The 18,852-nt window shown below is 39.7% G+C and overlaps 1 protein-coding gene across 1 annotated transcript in view; it reads left to right on the top strand.

Moving 5' to 3' along the window:
* Positions 1–18,852, top strand: part of LOC307017615 (dihydropyrimidine dehydrogenase [NADP(+)]-like) — a 78,719-nt gene that overhangs the window by 4,821 nt on the left and 55,046 nt on the right. Inside the window, exons 4-5 of the mRNA XM_079647247.1 lie at positions 17,133–17,220; positions 17,384–17,545. Coding sequence (XP_079503373.1) covers positions 17,133–17,220; positions 17,384–17,545 — 250 coding nt within the window. The remainder of the gene's footprint in view (positions 1–17,132; positions 17,221–17,383; positions 17,546–18,852) is intronic.

The following is an 18,852-nucleotide window of genomic DNA, read 5'->3' as shown; positions in this document are numbered from 1 at the left end:
TTAAAAGGTTTTTCGCCTGCCGTCTTGTTGTCAAAGCATTAACTCATGTTTTTTTTACTAACCGGTATCAGTATGTTTTTACTTCGCCACATTTTGAAACGTGTATTACAATTACATCACGGTAAAATATGTTCATTGTGTTGTAGTCTACCATAGTATTTACATGGAGATAAGCCTCAAATACTTGCATCGCTCTAATCGCTCGAGTTTCACCGTGGCTTTCATCTGTTTACTCCTGTCATTCAAACAAGACGCGCTGGAGAGGGGGCGGGGCTTATATCCATGGAAATACTATGATAGATATCAACTACAACAAAATTAACATATTCTTTCATACATAACATTTCTAAATGATGCCGAAGTAACTACATACTGATACCGGTTGGTAAAAAACATGAATTAATGCTTTGACAAGTGTGCAGACAAGACCGCAGGTGAAAAACCTTTTAAAATGCGTGTTTTCTGAATGGAGATTGGATCGATCAGACTAAACCAGTGGTTCTCAAACTTTTTCTGTCATTCCCCACTTTGTACAGATGGGCCTTTTCAAGCCCCACCTGTCCCTCATCGCTCCAATAAAATGGTAGGCCAAGCTTAAAATTGTCAAATGTATCGTTCTATAACAATATAACAATAAATCTATAACAAATAACAGTTCAGAAAAAAGAGAAAATTAAAGTGCAATGGTGTCAATCCTTGCCTCAAATGGGCTGAGTTCCAAAAATATAGAAAAAGGGCCTACTATGCAATTGTGTTATCAATGGTAGGCCAAGCTTAAAATTGTCAAATGTATTCAAATAACGTCAAGTTCTACATCTCATAACAAATAACATCAGTCAATAATAACAAATAAAATCAATAACAAATAACATCAGTCAATAATAACAAATAAAATCAATAACAAATAACATCAGTCAATAATAACAAATAGCATCAATAACAAATAACATCAGTTCAAAATAGAGAAAATCAATAATAAATCAATACATTCATACATTCAGGAAATATATTCAGCAATGCAAATGACCAATTGAATGCATGAGTCTCATCACTGGATTATTAGTAACTGCAATGAGCCTTTTTTGCACTACACATCTTTTCAAAACGCGTTTGCAGGCTTGATAATGCCACTTTCAAGTCCTGAGCAGTGGCGGCGCCAGAGATTTTCTCTAGGGGGTGCTGTGGGGTAGCTTGACGTTTCATAGAGGGTGCTCAAACCCTGTGACATGGGTTTCCCATTACAGTTTTTCTCGATTGCTAACACACTTTTTTTTTTTAATTGCTCAGTTTCTCAGAACATTAAACACAATTCACAAAACCACACACCCAAAGTGCAAAACACCTAATTTCTCCTGCTAAATGAAGAACTGTGCTCAAAATTACATAAACACTTACCAAATGCAAACTTTTGCACCAACTATAACACACTTCATTCACAATACTAGATGGTTTGACCACCCAACTACACACTGCTGAGCATAATCTAAAGCACTTTCATCTTGTATGGGCTATGCTCTGTACATAGAGGTTTCTGCAGAGAAAGATTGCTTGAGTTTACAGAAATACAGTAAATGAAGAAATACAAATGAGTTGTTGAAAAAAATCACATTTTATTCAAAAATAACATTGTGCAACATGCATCTCAGCACATAGTTACTCTGCTTCGGATCTCTCTAAGTGTGATGCATTGTTTGCCCAAACCCAGTTTGTAACTGCTGCTTCCTGTGCCTCATTGAAAATCCTTGGCCTTCCACCTGCACCTCTTTTTCTCAGTCCTTCAGATAAACAACAAAGATATAGTGGATGGTCAGTGTCTGTGTTGCATAAAAGTAAGTCTACCACAGTCAATTGTGCAGAATTTGTGTACAGTTATAGTATGCAACATGCCAAAAATTCAATCACAGTAATGAAGTAAATACGCTTCACACAACAGATATAAGCACTGATATATCATGAATTATGCAGAGGTAAAAACTGGTAAATAACCTCTTTTCAAGTCTAAATGTCCGGATTACAGAGGCAACAGTAAATCGGCTTAGTTTAGGCTGAACCCTCTGAACGTCCTCTCCCTCCAGCTCTACCTCTACCTCTCATTCTTCCTCCTCTCACTCTCACCCACCTCTTCCTCCTCCTCTCACTCTCAGCCCAGCTCTTCCTCTTGCTCTTGCTTCCATGTTGGCTTCCATTGATGCTGTAAGAAAGTACTCACCTGTGGTCTTTTTATAGTGCTAATATCCTGATTGATGAGCCAACAATTATGCTATCGGGTGTTTGGTCAGGTGGAACGTGTTTCTTGATCATTGGTCCATTTGTGAGGCATTTTGAATATCAGTGTTTTAAACCTGCTAACACGTGACTTTATGTCAGATTCCTGTGTCTTACATGGAGAAACGTGTGCAGTGGTTTGCGAAAAGTGCCATGTTGATTTGCAAATTGTGTGAAAAGCTGAAAACGTGTTTAGAGTTTTGGAGATTTGAGCCGATGTTTTGCCCTTTGAGTGTCAGTTAAAATAATTGTGCTTTATGTATAATTTTAGTGTGCTAGCAATCGAGAAAAACTGTAATATGTTATATTTGATGAAAAAAATATCAAGAGTACATACAAAATAGGGGGAAAGTAGAAGGTCAATGATAGAAATATAGAATATAAAAAATCAAAAAGATACTGTAAGTGATCTCTACAATAAAACAGTTTAGTGCCGGATGTACAAAGATATTAATAGGAGGATGTCGTCCCGTTAAAATAATTGTGCTTTATGTATAATTTTAGTGTGTTACCAATCGAGAAAAACTGTAATGCACCAGCGCTACAGTTTAATTTTCTACTGCAACACTCCCCACACGCACACACAGTACTGTACACAGACTGTTACAATGAAGGTTCGATAATCAGCTCACGGTATATAGGTGTAAGCAGGGGTAAAGTGCTATTTTTACAAGTGGGGGGTGGACCTCACCTCCTCTAGGAGGGTTCTCACCTCCTCTAGTGGGGTCTGGGGGCATGCTCCCCCGGGAAGATTTATTTTTAAATATTGAAGTTAAAAGCATCAATCTGGTGCACTTTGAGAGCAAAATGAAGAGATCTATAGATACATCTCTCAACACCCATATGAAACAGATCTGTAAACAGATTTTCTATTTCTTTATAGATATTTTGTGCCACACACACACAGAGCAGAGTTTGAATGAAACACAGAGACCCAGAAGTAAGCTACTTGTACTCACGAGGCTATTATGTGCAGAATCCCTCTCGCTTTCAGGTGGTTTTGATTGAGTGTCCACACGAAGGACGTTTAAGGACTAAAAAACGATCAATTTTTAGCAAATAATTTGGCGCTCTAGCTAACAGAAAGTCACTCAAGTGTCACAAAGTAATTTAGCCTATGGGATAGGTCAAAAATCGAATGGGTGCTGGCCATTGGCCTAATCATATCACCTGTGTTGGCTTTATGTTTTTGGTCAAAAATGTGTTTTTTTTCCCATTTGCATTGATGTAATCAATGATTTTTCTAATTTAATTTAAAAAAAAAACATATTTCTTGGCGGTGCTTAGGGGGTGCTTAGGCAATCCTGGGGGGTGCTTCTGCTCAACTCAGTGAAAGCACTGCCTGCTGACCAATCAGAGCTCAGTGTGCGGAGTTTAAAGCAATCAACTCATATTACAGGAGAAAGGAAATACAGAAAAGCTGCCGTTGCAGGAAAGACGGCCGGCAAAAATCACCGACTGTGTGAACGTGAACATTAATAGTAGGGGTGCACCGAATGGGAAAATTCTTGGCCGAAACCGATACCGAAAATAGGAAACAGTTGGCCGAAAACCGAATGCCGAAAATGATTAATAGAAATATATATATATATAATGTATACATTTTTTGCCAATGTTGTTCAGCTGCCTGATTATGGAAAAATAAATGATTATGGCAAAACTTAACTTAAATAATAATCACTATTATGGGTCCATAAAACATTTATTCAGCACTTTTGAATGTATACAGTACATTAATTCCATGTCAAGTGTATTTTCTTTTCTCGGTAGGATAACTACAACAAAGTTCATTCAGAACAAAGCCAAGGTGCTTTAAAACTGCATAAACATCTAGGCCAGTAGGCCCACAACAAAATAGTGTAAATAAAGACTGTAACAGCCAGGCCTTCAACAACAACAAATGCACCTATAAGTGCATGCATACAAATGTGCAAACTGGATAAATCCACATGAATGTAACTATTTACAAATGAAATTACAATTGAATTTCAAGAATCTGTAAATAAGGCTGGCTGTCCTCAAAAGCAAAGTAGTAAACATTGTATAAAGATACATAAAGTGAAAACTGGATACAAAATCCACAATCAATTACAAATTAAATTACAATTTCAAGAATCTGCAAATAAGGTGGTCTGTCCTCATGAGCAATGTAAACAACATTGTATCATTTCGATACCGAAAGTACAATATATTGAACACTTTGCTGCTGTCATTTCCCCCTAATGATAACCTGAGATGGTGAATTATAACTCACAATGAAAATTGTTCAGGAAAGTGGGTATAGAGTAGACATGTAGAACTAGATAAGCTTATGATAAGCCAGCCTTGTCTACTTATTAAGGAAAAGTGGGAGGTTATTTTTAATGAACAGTAGCTTCTCTGCTTTATCAGCCATAAGTCTGTTCCTCTTCTCATCAAGCACATGAGTGGCAGCGCTGAACAGTCTCTCGCTGTCAGTGCTTGTGATTTGATCTTACTCCGCATATTTGTCCGGGTGTTTTGATTTCAAGTGGTGGAGTAATCCCGAAGTGGTGAAAGTCTTTGCAGTTACACCCCCTCGAGAAATGTCAGCTGAACACGTTTTACAAATCGCAATCCGCGCCTCTTTTTCTGATATTTTGAAATATCTCCAAGCGGCAGACATGTTGGCTGTGAGCCAGCCGCGAGCATGGTCGCGCGCCGTGCTTGTCGCCGCGTTTTGATTACGTCATCACAACAACACTTTAGCTTACCAACGTAACCCTGTTCTCTGACATTCGGTGATATTTTTTCGGTGCTAGAACCCTTTCGGCCGAAAGCCGAAAGGGCCTTTTTAACCATTTTCGGCCGATAATTTTCGGCCGATAATTTTCGGCGGCCGAATATTCGGTGCATCCCTAATTAATAGAATATCACCTCCCATCTTCAGAGCAATCTGACTATTATAACATTAGCATTAAGAAAGCTTACTTAAATATCTGCCACAACATAAGTAACCGGATCAGAGTAACATTAAGTACAGTCCGGGGCATATCACATCATAATGTATCATATATTTCTGAGTCAGCTGAGCCGTATCTGGCCGTGCAACACTCACAGTTTCGCATACTGTATGCAGAAGTATTATTTTAAGCAACACATTACGTTGACGAAACACTCGAGTCAAATGTAATTAAAGTCAGATCCACTCGTGTCTTAGACATAGGACGGTGCAGTGATATCATAAACCTGTTAATACATTCTAGGGATCAACCGATATGGCTTTTTCAAGGCCGATACCGATACTGATTATTAGTAATCAAGGAGACCGATAACCGATATTTGGAACCGATATACATTTGCAGTAAAATCAGAAAATCTTGGTGTCAAAATGTAGAATAACACAAACTCCAACACAACTTCTTTGAAATGCATTTAAGCATAGCCTATATTATGTTTAATGAACTTTTAAACATCTTACAACTGGTTTACTCTCTGTGCCCTTTTCTTTAGTGCAGCCATCCACAATGAGTTAGAGAGAGACAGAGAGTTAAAAGTGGGGCTGCAGGCTGACATGCTGAACTAACAATAATGCTTAATTTATTATATCAAAACAATGCCTGTCTATCTAGCATAAAATCCCAATAAGCTGCTAGCAACTGTAAAACACTAGTGCTAGCTAATGTTTTGCAAAATATTAAAAGTGAGGCTATTACAGTAGACCTAACGTTCTAAGCCTAGTAGCCTCGCTTCTAATATGTTGCTAAACATTTCTTAGATACATGTTGGCTAGCTAATGAGCTTCACATATCAACCTGAAAAACTGCGAGGCTCCACTCGCAGCCCCCCTCCTCCGTACCACAGTTACTCCGCTGTGAGACGCTGCAGGCACCCCCTATTCTGACTGACTTCCCACGTCCCTTTGTAACTGGGAAACTGATAGAATTGGATCATAAGATCGTGGTGTTTTTGCAACTTCAGCTGAGGGGATTGGGATGTTAATTGAACTTCGGCTTTCAACTGAATTAGCTTCGAAATGTATGGAAGCCCGTTTCCGCCACTTGAAAAAAATAAAATCCCCATGAAAAGTCGAAATTATGACTTTTTATCTCATTATTTCGACTTTTTATCTCATTATTTCGACTTTTTATCTCATAATTATGACTTTTTATCTCATTATTTCGAATTCAGAATTGGAGTCGATCCCCGGGCTGCCATGGCACCACTTACATTTAGGGTCAAATGCTGAGGAAAAAATCTTTTTTTCACTTTAATTTAAAGGGGGGGAGGGGATAAAAAAAATGTGGTTATAATGGAAGTCTATGGTACAAATCTTGTAGGTTAACAGTCCCTTATTTATTATTCAGATGGATCAGCTGATGATACTAATAATAAAGTCAAATTTGTTTTTAGAATATTTAATTATAGTGTATTTTTTCAAAAAAGCAGTTACTGGTATACGATCAAAACTGGTATCTAAAGGATTGATTTTGTATCGTGATTAATTAAATCATTATGTAAATTAAACACTTCATGAAAAAATTCAGGAAGAAAATTAGAAAAATATTGATCCGTCATCATTTTATTGCAGTTCAAATACAAATCTTTTATGTTGACATTCTATGGGCTTAGATATGTCTCATAATTATTTGTGTGAACATACAAATAATTTGTGTATAAATATGTGATTTGTAAATGTAAAACAACATCCACAAATGCATTTAAAAGATTTGCAAACTCACAAATACATTGGAAAATGTAAAACGGATCTGCAAATACACAAAATATTTTTACAAATACAAAAAAGATCTTTGAATATCTCTTTAACGTTTACAACTTTCGATCAGGCATTTGTGAATCCATTTTGTATTTGTCGACCAAAAATGCGCTTGTGGATCTCACATTTCTGCTTGTGGATCTCAAATCTCTGCTCGTGGATCTCACATTTTTGCTTGTGGATCTCAAATCTCTGCTCGTGGATCTCAAATCTCTGCTTGTGGATCGTCTTTTTACACACACAGTTTTGAGACAATCTTTCCGCAAGTCTCGGCTAAAATCTACTCGTGTCACTCGGTTATTTTCGGAAACCACGTGATGGCCTGCTGACGACGACATTTCTGCATGGTTTTTAAAGTAAGAGTATGATGGTTTGTTTAATGCGCTGTTTTTTTAATGAACAGCGGAACTTTAGATGCATTATTTATCACCATCATCATCATGTTATAGTGATACAGTTAGCTTGTGTTAGTTTATTTATTTATAATACAATTCAATAACGTTCTTCAACCACCAGGTGTCCCTTTCTATCAGCTCTGCACTGTTATGGTGTAAATACAGTCTATCTACCAATTGGATCAAATATAAAAGTCAGCCGAATTACTGTTGATACTGCAAGGAGACGTATTGTGTGAAAAGAAATGTAAGATGTTGTTTAATTGCTTATATATTTATGATCCACGTCACATTTTCAGTTTTGGCGGCAGTTCTTCCTGTTTGTCTAGAAGTCTTCTAATCAGGGCTCTATAAATAGAGAACTACGGCAGATATGTAATATGTAATGCTGCCGAACCGTGTATTACAATGACGTTATATGATGACTTTCAAAGAGAAAAGCAAGCACACTCGGAATAAAGTATTATTTTATTTTTAAAAAACGTTTTCAGATTTCATATCACATAAACACCTAATCCCAGCACGCATTGCGGCTAAACCATCCAATCATCAAGCTGAGGATCTTGCCTCCGTCAGTTTCCAGTTTCGTTTATCACCAATGTATTTTGTTATACACACATTCTTTGACATTTACATTTTAATTTGCGTTAAAGTATTTTGCGAGGCCTTATAACATGCTTTTAAATATAACTACGATTGTAGTTGAAGAGTTTGTAAATTAACATGAACCGAAGCTGTTGCCTGGCAACTCAATCGCACAACGTCACGTCCGTTAATTCCACATCCACACGCATGGATTAACATCGATTTAATACATTAATGTAGCCTTTGTTTCTGCTAAAAGAGGTGTCGACCAGCTGGGGCAACAAGAAAATCGGCGTAATCGAGTGTGACTATTAAAAAATAAATCATTATTATTAGGGATGCACCGAATATTCGGCCACCGAAAATTATCGGCCGAAAATGGTTAAAAAGGCCCTTTCGGCCGAAAAGGTTTTAGCACCGAAAAAATATCACAGAATGTCGGAGAACAGGGTTACGTTGATCATACTCCGCATATTTGTCCGGGTGTTTTGATTTAAAGTGGTGGAGTAATCCCGAAGTGGTGAAAGTCTTTGCAGTTACACCCCCTCGAGAAATGTCAGCTGAACACGTTTTACAAATCACAATCCGCGCCTCTTTCTCTGATATTTTGAAAAAGCTCCAAGCGGCAGACATGTTGGCTGTGAGCCAGCCGCGAGCATGGTCGCGTTTTGATTACGTCATCACAACAACACGTTAGGTTACCAAACTTATAGGTGCATTTGTTGTTGTTGAAGGCCTGGCTGTTACAGTCTTTATTAACACTATTTTGGCCTAGATGTTTATACAGTTTTAAAGCACAAATCATGTCTTTTTCCATAATCAGGTAGCTGAACAACATTGGTAAAAAATGTATACATTATATATATATATTTCTATTAATCATTTTCGGCCTTTCGGCATTCGGTTTTCGGCCAACTGTTTCCGATTTTCGGCAGGGCCGTGGGAAGTAGGGGTGCTGAGGGTGCTGCAGCACCCCCTGGTGGAGGACAGGGGATCTGCACTTCCACAAGATTAAATGCAAATATAATACCAAAAAAAACGAATTTTCAGCCTTGATGTAACAACATTCATAATTAAGTAAAGATAACACCCTTTTCACCCCGGTTACATTTTCCATTTGCCCTGTACGATGGGCGCTGTAAGTGATGAAAGTGGGGAATGTTGGCTTATCAGGCGCCCGCAGCCCACAGCCAAAGTGAGAGAGAGAGAGAGAGAGAGATAGAGAGATAGATAGAGAGGGGGGGTGCACCGGTACCGGCGGAGATTGTTGTTAGCTTCTGTTGCGCTAACGGATATAAGAAGCTGTTTCTACAATAATGTGGAGGGCGAGCTCTCCTGTCAGACTGAGAGGCTCAGTGAGGTAAAGAACTCTGAGGGTTTAGATAGTTCAATTTAGTCTAAGTTATCTCAGTGGGTCTCAAACGTTTTGATCACAATTTATGTAAGCAAATACTTCAAAGGGACACCTTTATAATTATTAGGATAAATAAAAACAGGTTTGAAATCATTACAATGTATACTATAGGACAGTAAACCAAAAATATTGTTTAAAACTGGAGAGATTTAAAAATATGCATAAATAAATAAATGCTAACTGGTAAAATAAGATATAAATGAACCACAAAAATAAAACAAGTTAGCCTACATTTATTTGTTATTGGCTATGGTAGGTTATTGGTTATGTTCACATACAAACCGATCTTTTTCACATGGGTGTTTAGAGTTGTATCCCCTAGATCAGTCTCTAGTAATTGGGCGCTCAAAGTGCACCAGATTGAAGTATTTTACTTTAAAATGTTAAAAAAAATCAAGTCCAATTCAACATGTTCTTGCAATACTAAATACATTTGAAGCCTTTTTATATAAGCTGTCAACCATATCAATATGTTTCTCTTTTTGTAGTATATTGGTCTTTTGTAGAGGTTTTTCACTGCCAGCTAAAATCTTGCCTAGGGCAGCAAATTGGTCAAAACCGGCCCTGGTGTCATGCCCACAGCACCCCCCATTTGAAACATGTTCCCACGGCTATGATTTTCGGTATCTGTTTCGGCCAAGAATTTCCCATTCGGTGCACCCCTAATTATTATATTAATATTGACAATAACTACCAACCGTCGGGATAGCATTTGCTTGGCATTTCCGGTTATTTCTCCACTGGTTAACATGGGTTAACAATACCGTGTAACTGTCACGTTTGAAGGGACGAAATCTTGACATCTTCACGTCTCCCAGCATGGTAAATCGTCACATGTTCACGTCTTGCCGTGATATTGGGTTGTGCATAGCATAGCGTCAGTGACTTGGTACAAATGTCATTGCATGTGTGCGTGCTCCCTCGCTCACAGTATTTTACTCAATATGCGCAAAATTAATGTTGAAATAGCAGTAATACCAGTGCCACGTTCATTGATAAAATGACATAAGGGGATGAAAAGGGGGGATGGCAGTTTTAGAAGGGGGATGATTTTGAGTACTTGAGAGACTTGAGTACTCTGCCGCTCAGCGCTGCTGCTTGCTTCAGTGTGTGACTGTCTGCGTTCTTTCGCACCTGCCTGTAATCTGAGAAGGTCCCGCCTCTCTGGCTGGCTCCTGCCCGGAAAATCTTCAGTGTTGATTGAAACTCCAGTAATAGCCTATCAGATAGCGCTGTGGGCGGGAAATTGCTCGTGTACAGAGAGTGGTGACTGCAGCCAGAGAAATGGCCGCATCAGAGCCAAAGTTTTATCGACAATTTGATTTTAAAAAATGGCTGATACTGATAATCGGTCAAATGCGGAATATTGGCCTCGATAATCGGCCAGGTCGACCCTTAATACATTCAAACACTTTTTCTTTTACAAGCTGTATACAAACCTTACAGGTGCAACTATGTGGCTTTTATCCTGGTTAAAGTGTTTAAGTCATGGATGTTTAAAGTTTAACTTCTTCATATGTCTAATATTATACTATATTATTTTCATTCAGGAAGTATGACGCGCTGCGCTGTCAGTATGCTTCTCCTTTTTTTTTGATTGGTTGAATGATCCAAATGCCACCCCGTTCATGTGAACGTGCACCTAACTACACTGAACAAAAATATAAATGCAACACTTTTGTTTTTCTTCCCATTTTTCATGAGATGAACTCAAAGATCTAAAACATTTTCTAAATACACAAAATAACCATTTCTCTCAAATATTGTTCACAAATCTGAAAAAATCTGTGATAGTGAGCACTTCTCCTTTGCCGAGATAGTCCATCCCACCTCACAGGTGTGGCATATCAAGATGCTGATTAGACAGCATGATTATTGCACAGGTGTGCCTTAGGCTGGCCACAATAAAAGTCCACTCTGAAACGTGCAGTTTTGCTTTATTGGGGGGTCTGGGGGGGTCCGAAAACCCTAGGGTTAAACCCTAACCCTAACCCTAACATGTCACCCATTGAGCATGTTTGGGATGCTCTGGATCGACGTAATCGACAGCGTGTTCCAGTTCTTGCCAATATCCAGCAACTACGCACAGCCATTGAAGAGGAGTGGACCAACATTCCACAGGCCACAATCAACAACCTGATCAATTCTATGCGAAGGAGATGTGTTGCGTGAGGTAAATGGTGGTCACACCAGATACTGACTGGTTTTCGGACCCCCCCCAAGCCCTGAGGCTGTGCGAAGTTGCTGGATATTGGCAGGAACTGGAACACGCTGTCGTATATGCCGATCCAGAGCATCCCAAACATGCTCAATGGGTGACATGTTAGGGTTAGGGTTAGGGTTTAACCCTAGGGTTTTTCGGACCCCCCCCAGACCCCCCAAATAAAGCAAAACTGCACGTTTCAGAGTGGCCTTTTATTGTGGCCAGCCAAAGGCACAACTGTGCAATAATCATGCTGTCTAATCACATGATGGATTATCTCGGCAAAGGAGAAGTGCTCACTATCAAAGATTTTTTCAGATTTGTGAACAATATTTGAGAGAAATGGTTATTTTGTGTATATAAAAAAGGTTTTAGATCTTTGAGTTCATCTCATGAAAAATGGGAGCAAAAACAAAAATGTTGCATTTATATTTTTGTTCAATGTAGATAGGACACGGCTGGTTTGAGCGATCCACTTGATAACCCGCGTCGTAGTACAATTTAGTGAGAGCGCGTATGTTTTGGATTAGGCCAACCGGCTAACTCAAACATATCCAGGTTAGGTAGAACCAGCTTCGTAGTACAGGTCTCTGCTCAATGTTGAGCCTAGATCTGTATTTTGTTTTCAGTGTTGCAGCAGCTGAAAAGCTCATTTCACAGAGATAAGATGTGGCGAAGGGAAGAAGAATGTGCACAGCTCTCTGCCCAACGGTTTCAGTTGTGTGTGTGTGAGCAGGCTCGGATTGGCCATCGGCAGATTTGGGACTTTTCCCGGTGGGCCGTTGCCTTTGGTGGGCCGCTGGCTCTGGCTAGGTGGGCCGTGGACTTTCACCGCCGCCGCAAACACCCTCCGTTGCGAGGCTCCGGCGGCTCCCCGGCGACTCCGGCGCAGCGGAGCTGTGAAAGTCCACCGTTGCAAGTCTCCGGCTGTAACAGTCCACTAACACCCGCGAGGACCCAGGTTTAGAACAAAGTTTATTAAAAAAATCTACTTTTACGGAAAGGGTATTTCTTTAGGGAGAAGACCTCTTGTTTGTGATCGGACAGAGCCAGCCAGAGAAGCACTGCTGTGATTGATTGTTTTTGCTGCCAATCAAATGACGCTTCATGATTTGTCAGCACCCGACAGCTCAACATGTCCCAAAACATCAGCCGTTACCTGTTAGCACACAGAGCTCATAGCTCCTCATATCTGTTCAGAGACTGGACAAAAGTTAAACATGAACAAAACACAGACTGTCTGTATCATTATCAGAGTTTTGTGAAAAACTGTAGTGTTTTCTGAAATGCTGTAGCGTTTTCTGAAATGTTGAAGTGTTTTCTGAAATGCTGTAGTGTTTTCTGAAATGCTGCAGCGTTTTCTGAAATGTTGAAGTGTTTTTGAAATGCTGTGGTGTTTTCTGAAATACTATGTTCTTTTCTGAAATGCTGTAGTGTTTTCTGAAATGCTGTGGTGTTTTCAGAAATGCTGTAGTGTTTTCTGAAATGCTGTGGTGTTTTCTGAAATGCTGTAGCGTTTTCTGAAATGTAGTTTTGACTTGCACTTCAGGGCCACTGTACAAATACATCAGTCATAAACAATACCGGAAACAGACGTAGGCCTATATATGGGACATTTCAAGCATCATTGCGATACACACCCACACTGAACTGATTACCCAAGATCCTCAGCTATGGTTTAAGCTCAGTGATTGGTTGTTTTAGCCGCAATGCACGTTGGGATATGGTGTTAATGCGATATGAAATCCGAAAATAAATAAATAATAATAATACTTTAATCCGAGTGTGCTTGCTTTTCTCTTTGAAAGTCATCACATAACGGCATTGTAATACACGGTTCGGCTGCATTAAATATTACATATCTGCCGTAGTTTTTTATTTATAGAGCCCTGATTAGAAGACTTCTAGACAAACTGGAAGAACTGCCACCGAAACTGAATACGTGACGTGGATCATAAATATATCAGCAAATAAAAAACATCTTCAAATTATTTTCACACAATACGTCTCCTTGCAGTATCAATACTAATTCGGCTGACTTTTATATTTGATCCAATTGGTAGATAGGCTATATTTACACCATAACGGTGCACAGCTGATAGAAAAGGAATTGTAGATTTTAAAGATATTACTGATTTTCTTTGAATATAAGAATGTAAATACTGAGTTGAGGTTTTGGGTGATGGGAAACACATCTATGGAATCAGAATTGTAATAGCTTACCGTTAACTGACGGATATACCTTTCTGTCTGTAATGTTTTACAAATCAGATATTAATGTGTAGAAATAAAACATGTGAAATAATATAGCAATATCCTGTAAAATTATGTGAAAACATGAATAAAACTACGCATCTTCAGATGTTATACATACACAAATGTCCTACACTAATAATAAAAAGGTATTATGGCATTGTATGCTGTGTGTTATTTGTAACATCTTCAGAAACTAACTTTCCAACTCCTCAACAGTTGCCTGTATTTGACTGTTACAGGTGTAGGTTCATGGTACAATGCATAAGATTCAAATCGAGAGAGATTGGGCCTCACATTTTTCTTTACCATTCTGTTTTAATTTCCCAATAAAGTTAATAGTAATATTATTTTTGATATTGTATATATATGTTTGATATTGTATATGTTAAGACCATCTTTTCTGTCGGTTTAGTGTTACAAATATCAAAAAAATATATGTGTGGATAACAAAATACATCCGTCATGAACTAAACTGGAAACTTATACTGGAAAGTATAATTGATTGTGTTAACACTTTAAACGTAAAACGTTTTTTAGCCCGCACCGCCTAGTGGTTAAAGCACGTTATTACATTTTTGTGTTGAATATGTTATATTTGATGAAAAGATATTAAGATTACATAGGGGGAAAGTAGAAGGTCAATGATAGAAATATAGAATATAAAAAATCAAGAAGATACTGTAAGTGATCTCTACAATAAAACAGTTTAGTGCCGGATGTACACAGATATTAATAGGAGGATGTGCAAAACAGACAAACTAATAAGGCTTTATTTAAACATTAAATAATACTTTAGGTTAAGGTCTTCTTTTAAATGCATGTAAGCAAAAAGCTTTGGGGGTATCTACAGATAAATATTAAGCCTGACAAAGTGCTTAACGTCAAATATATTTGTTTTTTATATATGTTTGTTTTGGTACTTGACAATCCACTTTCCTGCAATTTTAACTATGTTGAAGCACTTATTTTAACTGATATTTTGAAATTCAGTTCCTGACGGACAGCAAAAAAGCCTGAGATTCTAGAATTAAACAAATATATAAAAACAAGGATAATTGTGTGTTATTGTTAAGTAAATAACAGTGTGTTATTTAGAAAATAATAACAAATTAGAAGGAAAAACAGATTTAAAAATGACATATTTCAGTATTCTGAGCCTAATTTATTTTCCTCACGGACGGCAAAAAAAGTTGTGGCTTGATATTGAGTAAGAAAATATTTGTATGAACCACACACCTTCCGGTATACCAAGACCCGACCAGAAAAAAATACGTAGTGGGGGGTCATTCACAGGCCATGCCCCCCAAACGAGCCACTGTATGATACAGTACAGTACAAGTACTTCTGGGACTGTTTCATTCAAGCTCGGCTCTCTGTGTGTGGCACAAGCACATTTTTTTGTTTTTAGCATCTGGTTAGCTAGCTATGCTAACGGTTATAAAGAGCTGTTTCTACAACAAGTGTGGAGGAGAGTCCTCTCCTCTCACAGTGAGAGGCTCAGATAACTACAGCTCAGTGAGGTAAGGTCAGGACTCTGTCAGTGTTTAGATAGTTAACTTAAGTTATCGCAGTGGGTCTCAAACGGTTTGGTTACCATTTATGTAAAAAAGTATTTCCGAGGAACACCTTTATATGATCATTATAAGGCGCGTTAACACCGCAGTAGTTTTCCCACTTTAGTTCCGATATAGTTCCGAAATGTTGCGTTCACACCAAAAAGAGCCTGAACTAAAATTAGTTCATGAGAACCTTTTTTATCCCCTTTTCCGTCCCTGCTAGAGAGCAGGGACTTTCGTGGGAGAAAAAGGTTCCTATTTCTGATTGGCTGGGCGGATTGCAAACCACACCCCGTAAAACTCCCAAAAAGTTTTGTGAAGCCGCCATTTTATTATCCTCTCATTAGCATTATTAGCATTAGCCCAGCGCAGAAACGCAGAGGGACTAACTTATGGCAACACAAAAGAAAACATGGGAGTGGTGGAGATGAGGAGGTGTTGGCGTTCTGGCGATTTACTCGGAAGGCTCCAGTAGAAGCCAGTCCCCAACTCCGGGGACTTCCGGCCGGGGACTTCGGGTGGCAGGCAGTATACGCCGTGAAGTTGTTTGCAGCCTGCCAGTAAACCCAACGCAGAAGAAGAAGAAGCGACGTCAGCGGCTTCATTTGCCTAATCCTCCCCCAGGGACTCATTCCGGTGTGAACGCGATCTGTACTTAGTTCATCAGAACTAAAGAGTTCTGATGAACTAAGTTCTGATGAACCTTTGTGGGAAAAGTACTGCGGTGTGAATCCGCCTAATGTTATTAAAAAAATAAGAGAATAAATGAAAAACAGGTATGAAATACTAGGCTATATGACAGAAAACAAGAATAGAATTTCAAAGGGGAGTGATTTGTAAAATATGCATAAAGAAAAAGTAATTCTGTTTACAGTTCTGTTTCATATGGGTGTTGAGAAATGTATCCATAGGTCTCTTAATGTTGCTCTTAAAGTGCACCAGATTGATGCATTTAAATTCAATATTTTAAAAAAAAATCTTCCCGGGTTGTTGACGGCAGTGTGTGCCCCCCCCCCCCCCGTGGTAAATGATTGCCCCGCCATTTGATTTGTTCTAGAGCCGACCCTGCATACCACCAATATAAATACATTGCTTTTAAAATCGTTCTGTGTGACACGAAAAAAAGGGGAAAATCGTGTTGGTGAACACGAATCAATAGAATACATTTCATGACTATCACACGAAATGCCGAGAGACTGGGTTGCCATGTTAGCACGCTGATGTTAGCTCAATCACCGCTAACAGATAAAACTGGGCTGTTTGATTTTTGAATGTTATTACTTTAATATTAATCATTATGAACAGCTTGCCTAAAATCTGGGGGGCCACATATCCCCAAGATAGACTTAGCTTTTAGGGAAATGTGTGAATCTGAGATCAGAATGACAGAATTAGATGAGCCGGTTAAGAGGATAGCAGTAGGAAAGGCACTCGGACAAGACGGCTTGACATTTAATTTTTATAATTTTTTTCTCTGTGGATTTGAAAAGCTTTTTATTTGAGGCAATAAAATACCTTTTGAACAATAGGACACTTACACCCTAAACACTTCAATTATCTGTTCATAATGCTCTCCATTTTTTTAAAGTTTAGTAATGAACCTTGATGTTTATATGCCTTGTTATAATGTACTGATATAATTGTTCAATAAAGTTAAAACGTTTTACAAAAAAACATAGGCAGGGAGTTTTAAAATGTAAGTAAAAGTCTAATCTGTGTTTAGGTGTCTTAAATGCGTGGATGCTCCCTGTCAGAAGAGCTGCCCTACTAACCTGGACATCAAGTCATTTATTACAAGCATCTCTAATAAGGTACTGCAAATATACACAAACAAATACAGTCCTGCACACAGGGACTTCTAAATGTCAGTTCAATGTCCTGAAATATGTCACAGAAGAAAAACAAACAATTATTGAAAAGTGGTATTTAGCAGTGATATTTGTGTGTACGTATCTATGTGTGTGTGTATACTAGAACTACTATGGGTCAGCACGGGCCATCCTTTCTGACAACCCGCTGGGCCTGACCTGTGGAATGGTGTGTCCCACATCAGAGCTGTGTGTGGGGGGCTGCAACTTGTTTGCTTCTGAGGAGGGACCCATTAATATCGGAGGGCTGCAGCAGTTTGCTACCGAGGTACAGTTCACGAGCACAGAATACTTAAATGAGCTGTATTGAGTTTAAGCAGTTGTAATCCTGTCACCTATTCAATATTATCTTTAGCAATTATCACCACTTAATTGCCACAAGTAAAAAGCTAAATACTTTAAACAAACTAGTACACCATTCACACAACATAACCACTATTTCATTGATTGATTTTTTGGTGTTCGCCATGATGACTAGTAGCCTCATTTAGCCACTTAGCAACCATCTTGTTTTAGACGCTTAAATGTTCCTAATTCACTGATTTATCTTGTAGAACAAAATGTGAAAATCTCTTTAATTCGTAAACACAGACATTATTTCATGCATGCAACAGAAACACCCATTCAAACATTATTATTTGAGGAGGAATCTTGAGGTTTGCAATGAACAACACTTTCTATTTCGTATATGGCTTCGCCCTCTAAGGCTATCGCTATTGGTTAATCCCCCTGCGCCCCCGCGCAGCACTGAAACACTTGTAATCCACGCCCACCTGCAAGGTGGGCCCCACCCTCGGGCCTCCTTCCGGTATAAATAGGAAGGTGGCCCGGCAATCTGCTCCCTCTTTTTTTCAGCAAACCAGCACAGTTACTGAAGCACAGCAATTGAGAATCATCATGAGCAACAACTGCGTCCGTGGTTGTCCCTCATGTGGCTCTGGGTTCATAATGAGTTATGACCTGCAGAGATAAAAGCAGTATGCGAATCCTGCCGGGGGTCAGAGCACGCGTACGCGGCTCTAAACCAGCAGGTAGCATGCACTGCGCTCGTCTCCCCTCGGGCAACAAGAAGCGGAGAGCGGACACTCTTGCTGCTGTGGCCGAGGAGGACGATTGGCCCGTCCAGGCTTACGAGCCCGCGGACGGGGCCTCGTGTCCCTGGGGCAGAGTGCCGGGCAGGAGTCCGAAGCAACTCCTGCCCCGCCTCCCTCCACGGTTCACCGTTCGGTTCTCCCCTCCCTCCTCCCCCCCGGACGGGAGAGACAGAGTCGGAGCAGGGTGCCAGCTTGGCGGCCGAACATGCTTTCCCCCTCTCCGTCACCACAGCGCGGCGGCGTCTGTTACGGAGACGGCCAGAAAAGTGATACTGGACGCTGCAATCAGCCCGGACGGGCTGTTCGGACCCCAGTTCATGAAGACGGCCGCGGAACAGGTGGACGGCATTCGCAAGCATGTACAGCTGGCTCCAGTCGGCTGAGCTGCCACAGCGGCACCAACACCCGCAGCAGCCGCGGCGTCCACGCCGGCCACAGGAGGCCGCAAGCGGAGAGACGCCCACAGCAACCGCCCCGGCGG

This window comes from Notothenia rossii (assembly GCF_949606895.1).
Source record: "Notothenia rossii genome assembly, chromosome: 9".
NCBI lineage: Eukaryota > Metazoa > Chordata > Actinopteri > Perciformes > Nototheniidae > Notothenia > Notothenia rossii.
The sequence above is the reverse complement of the archived record's forward strand: the minus strand, read 5'-3'. Positions and strand labels throughout refer to the sequence as shown.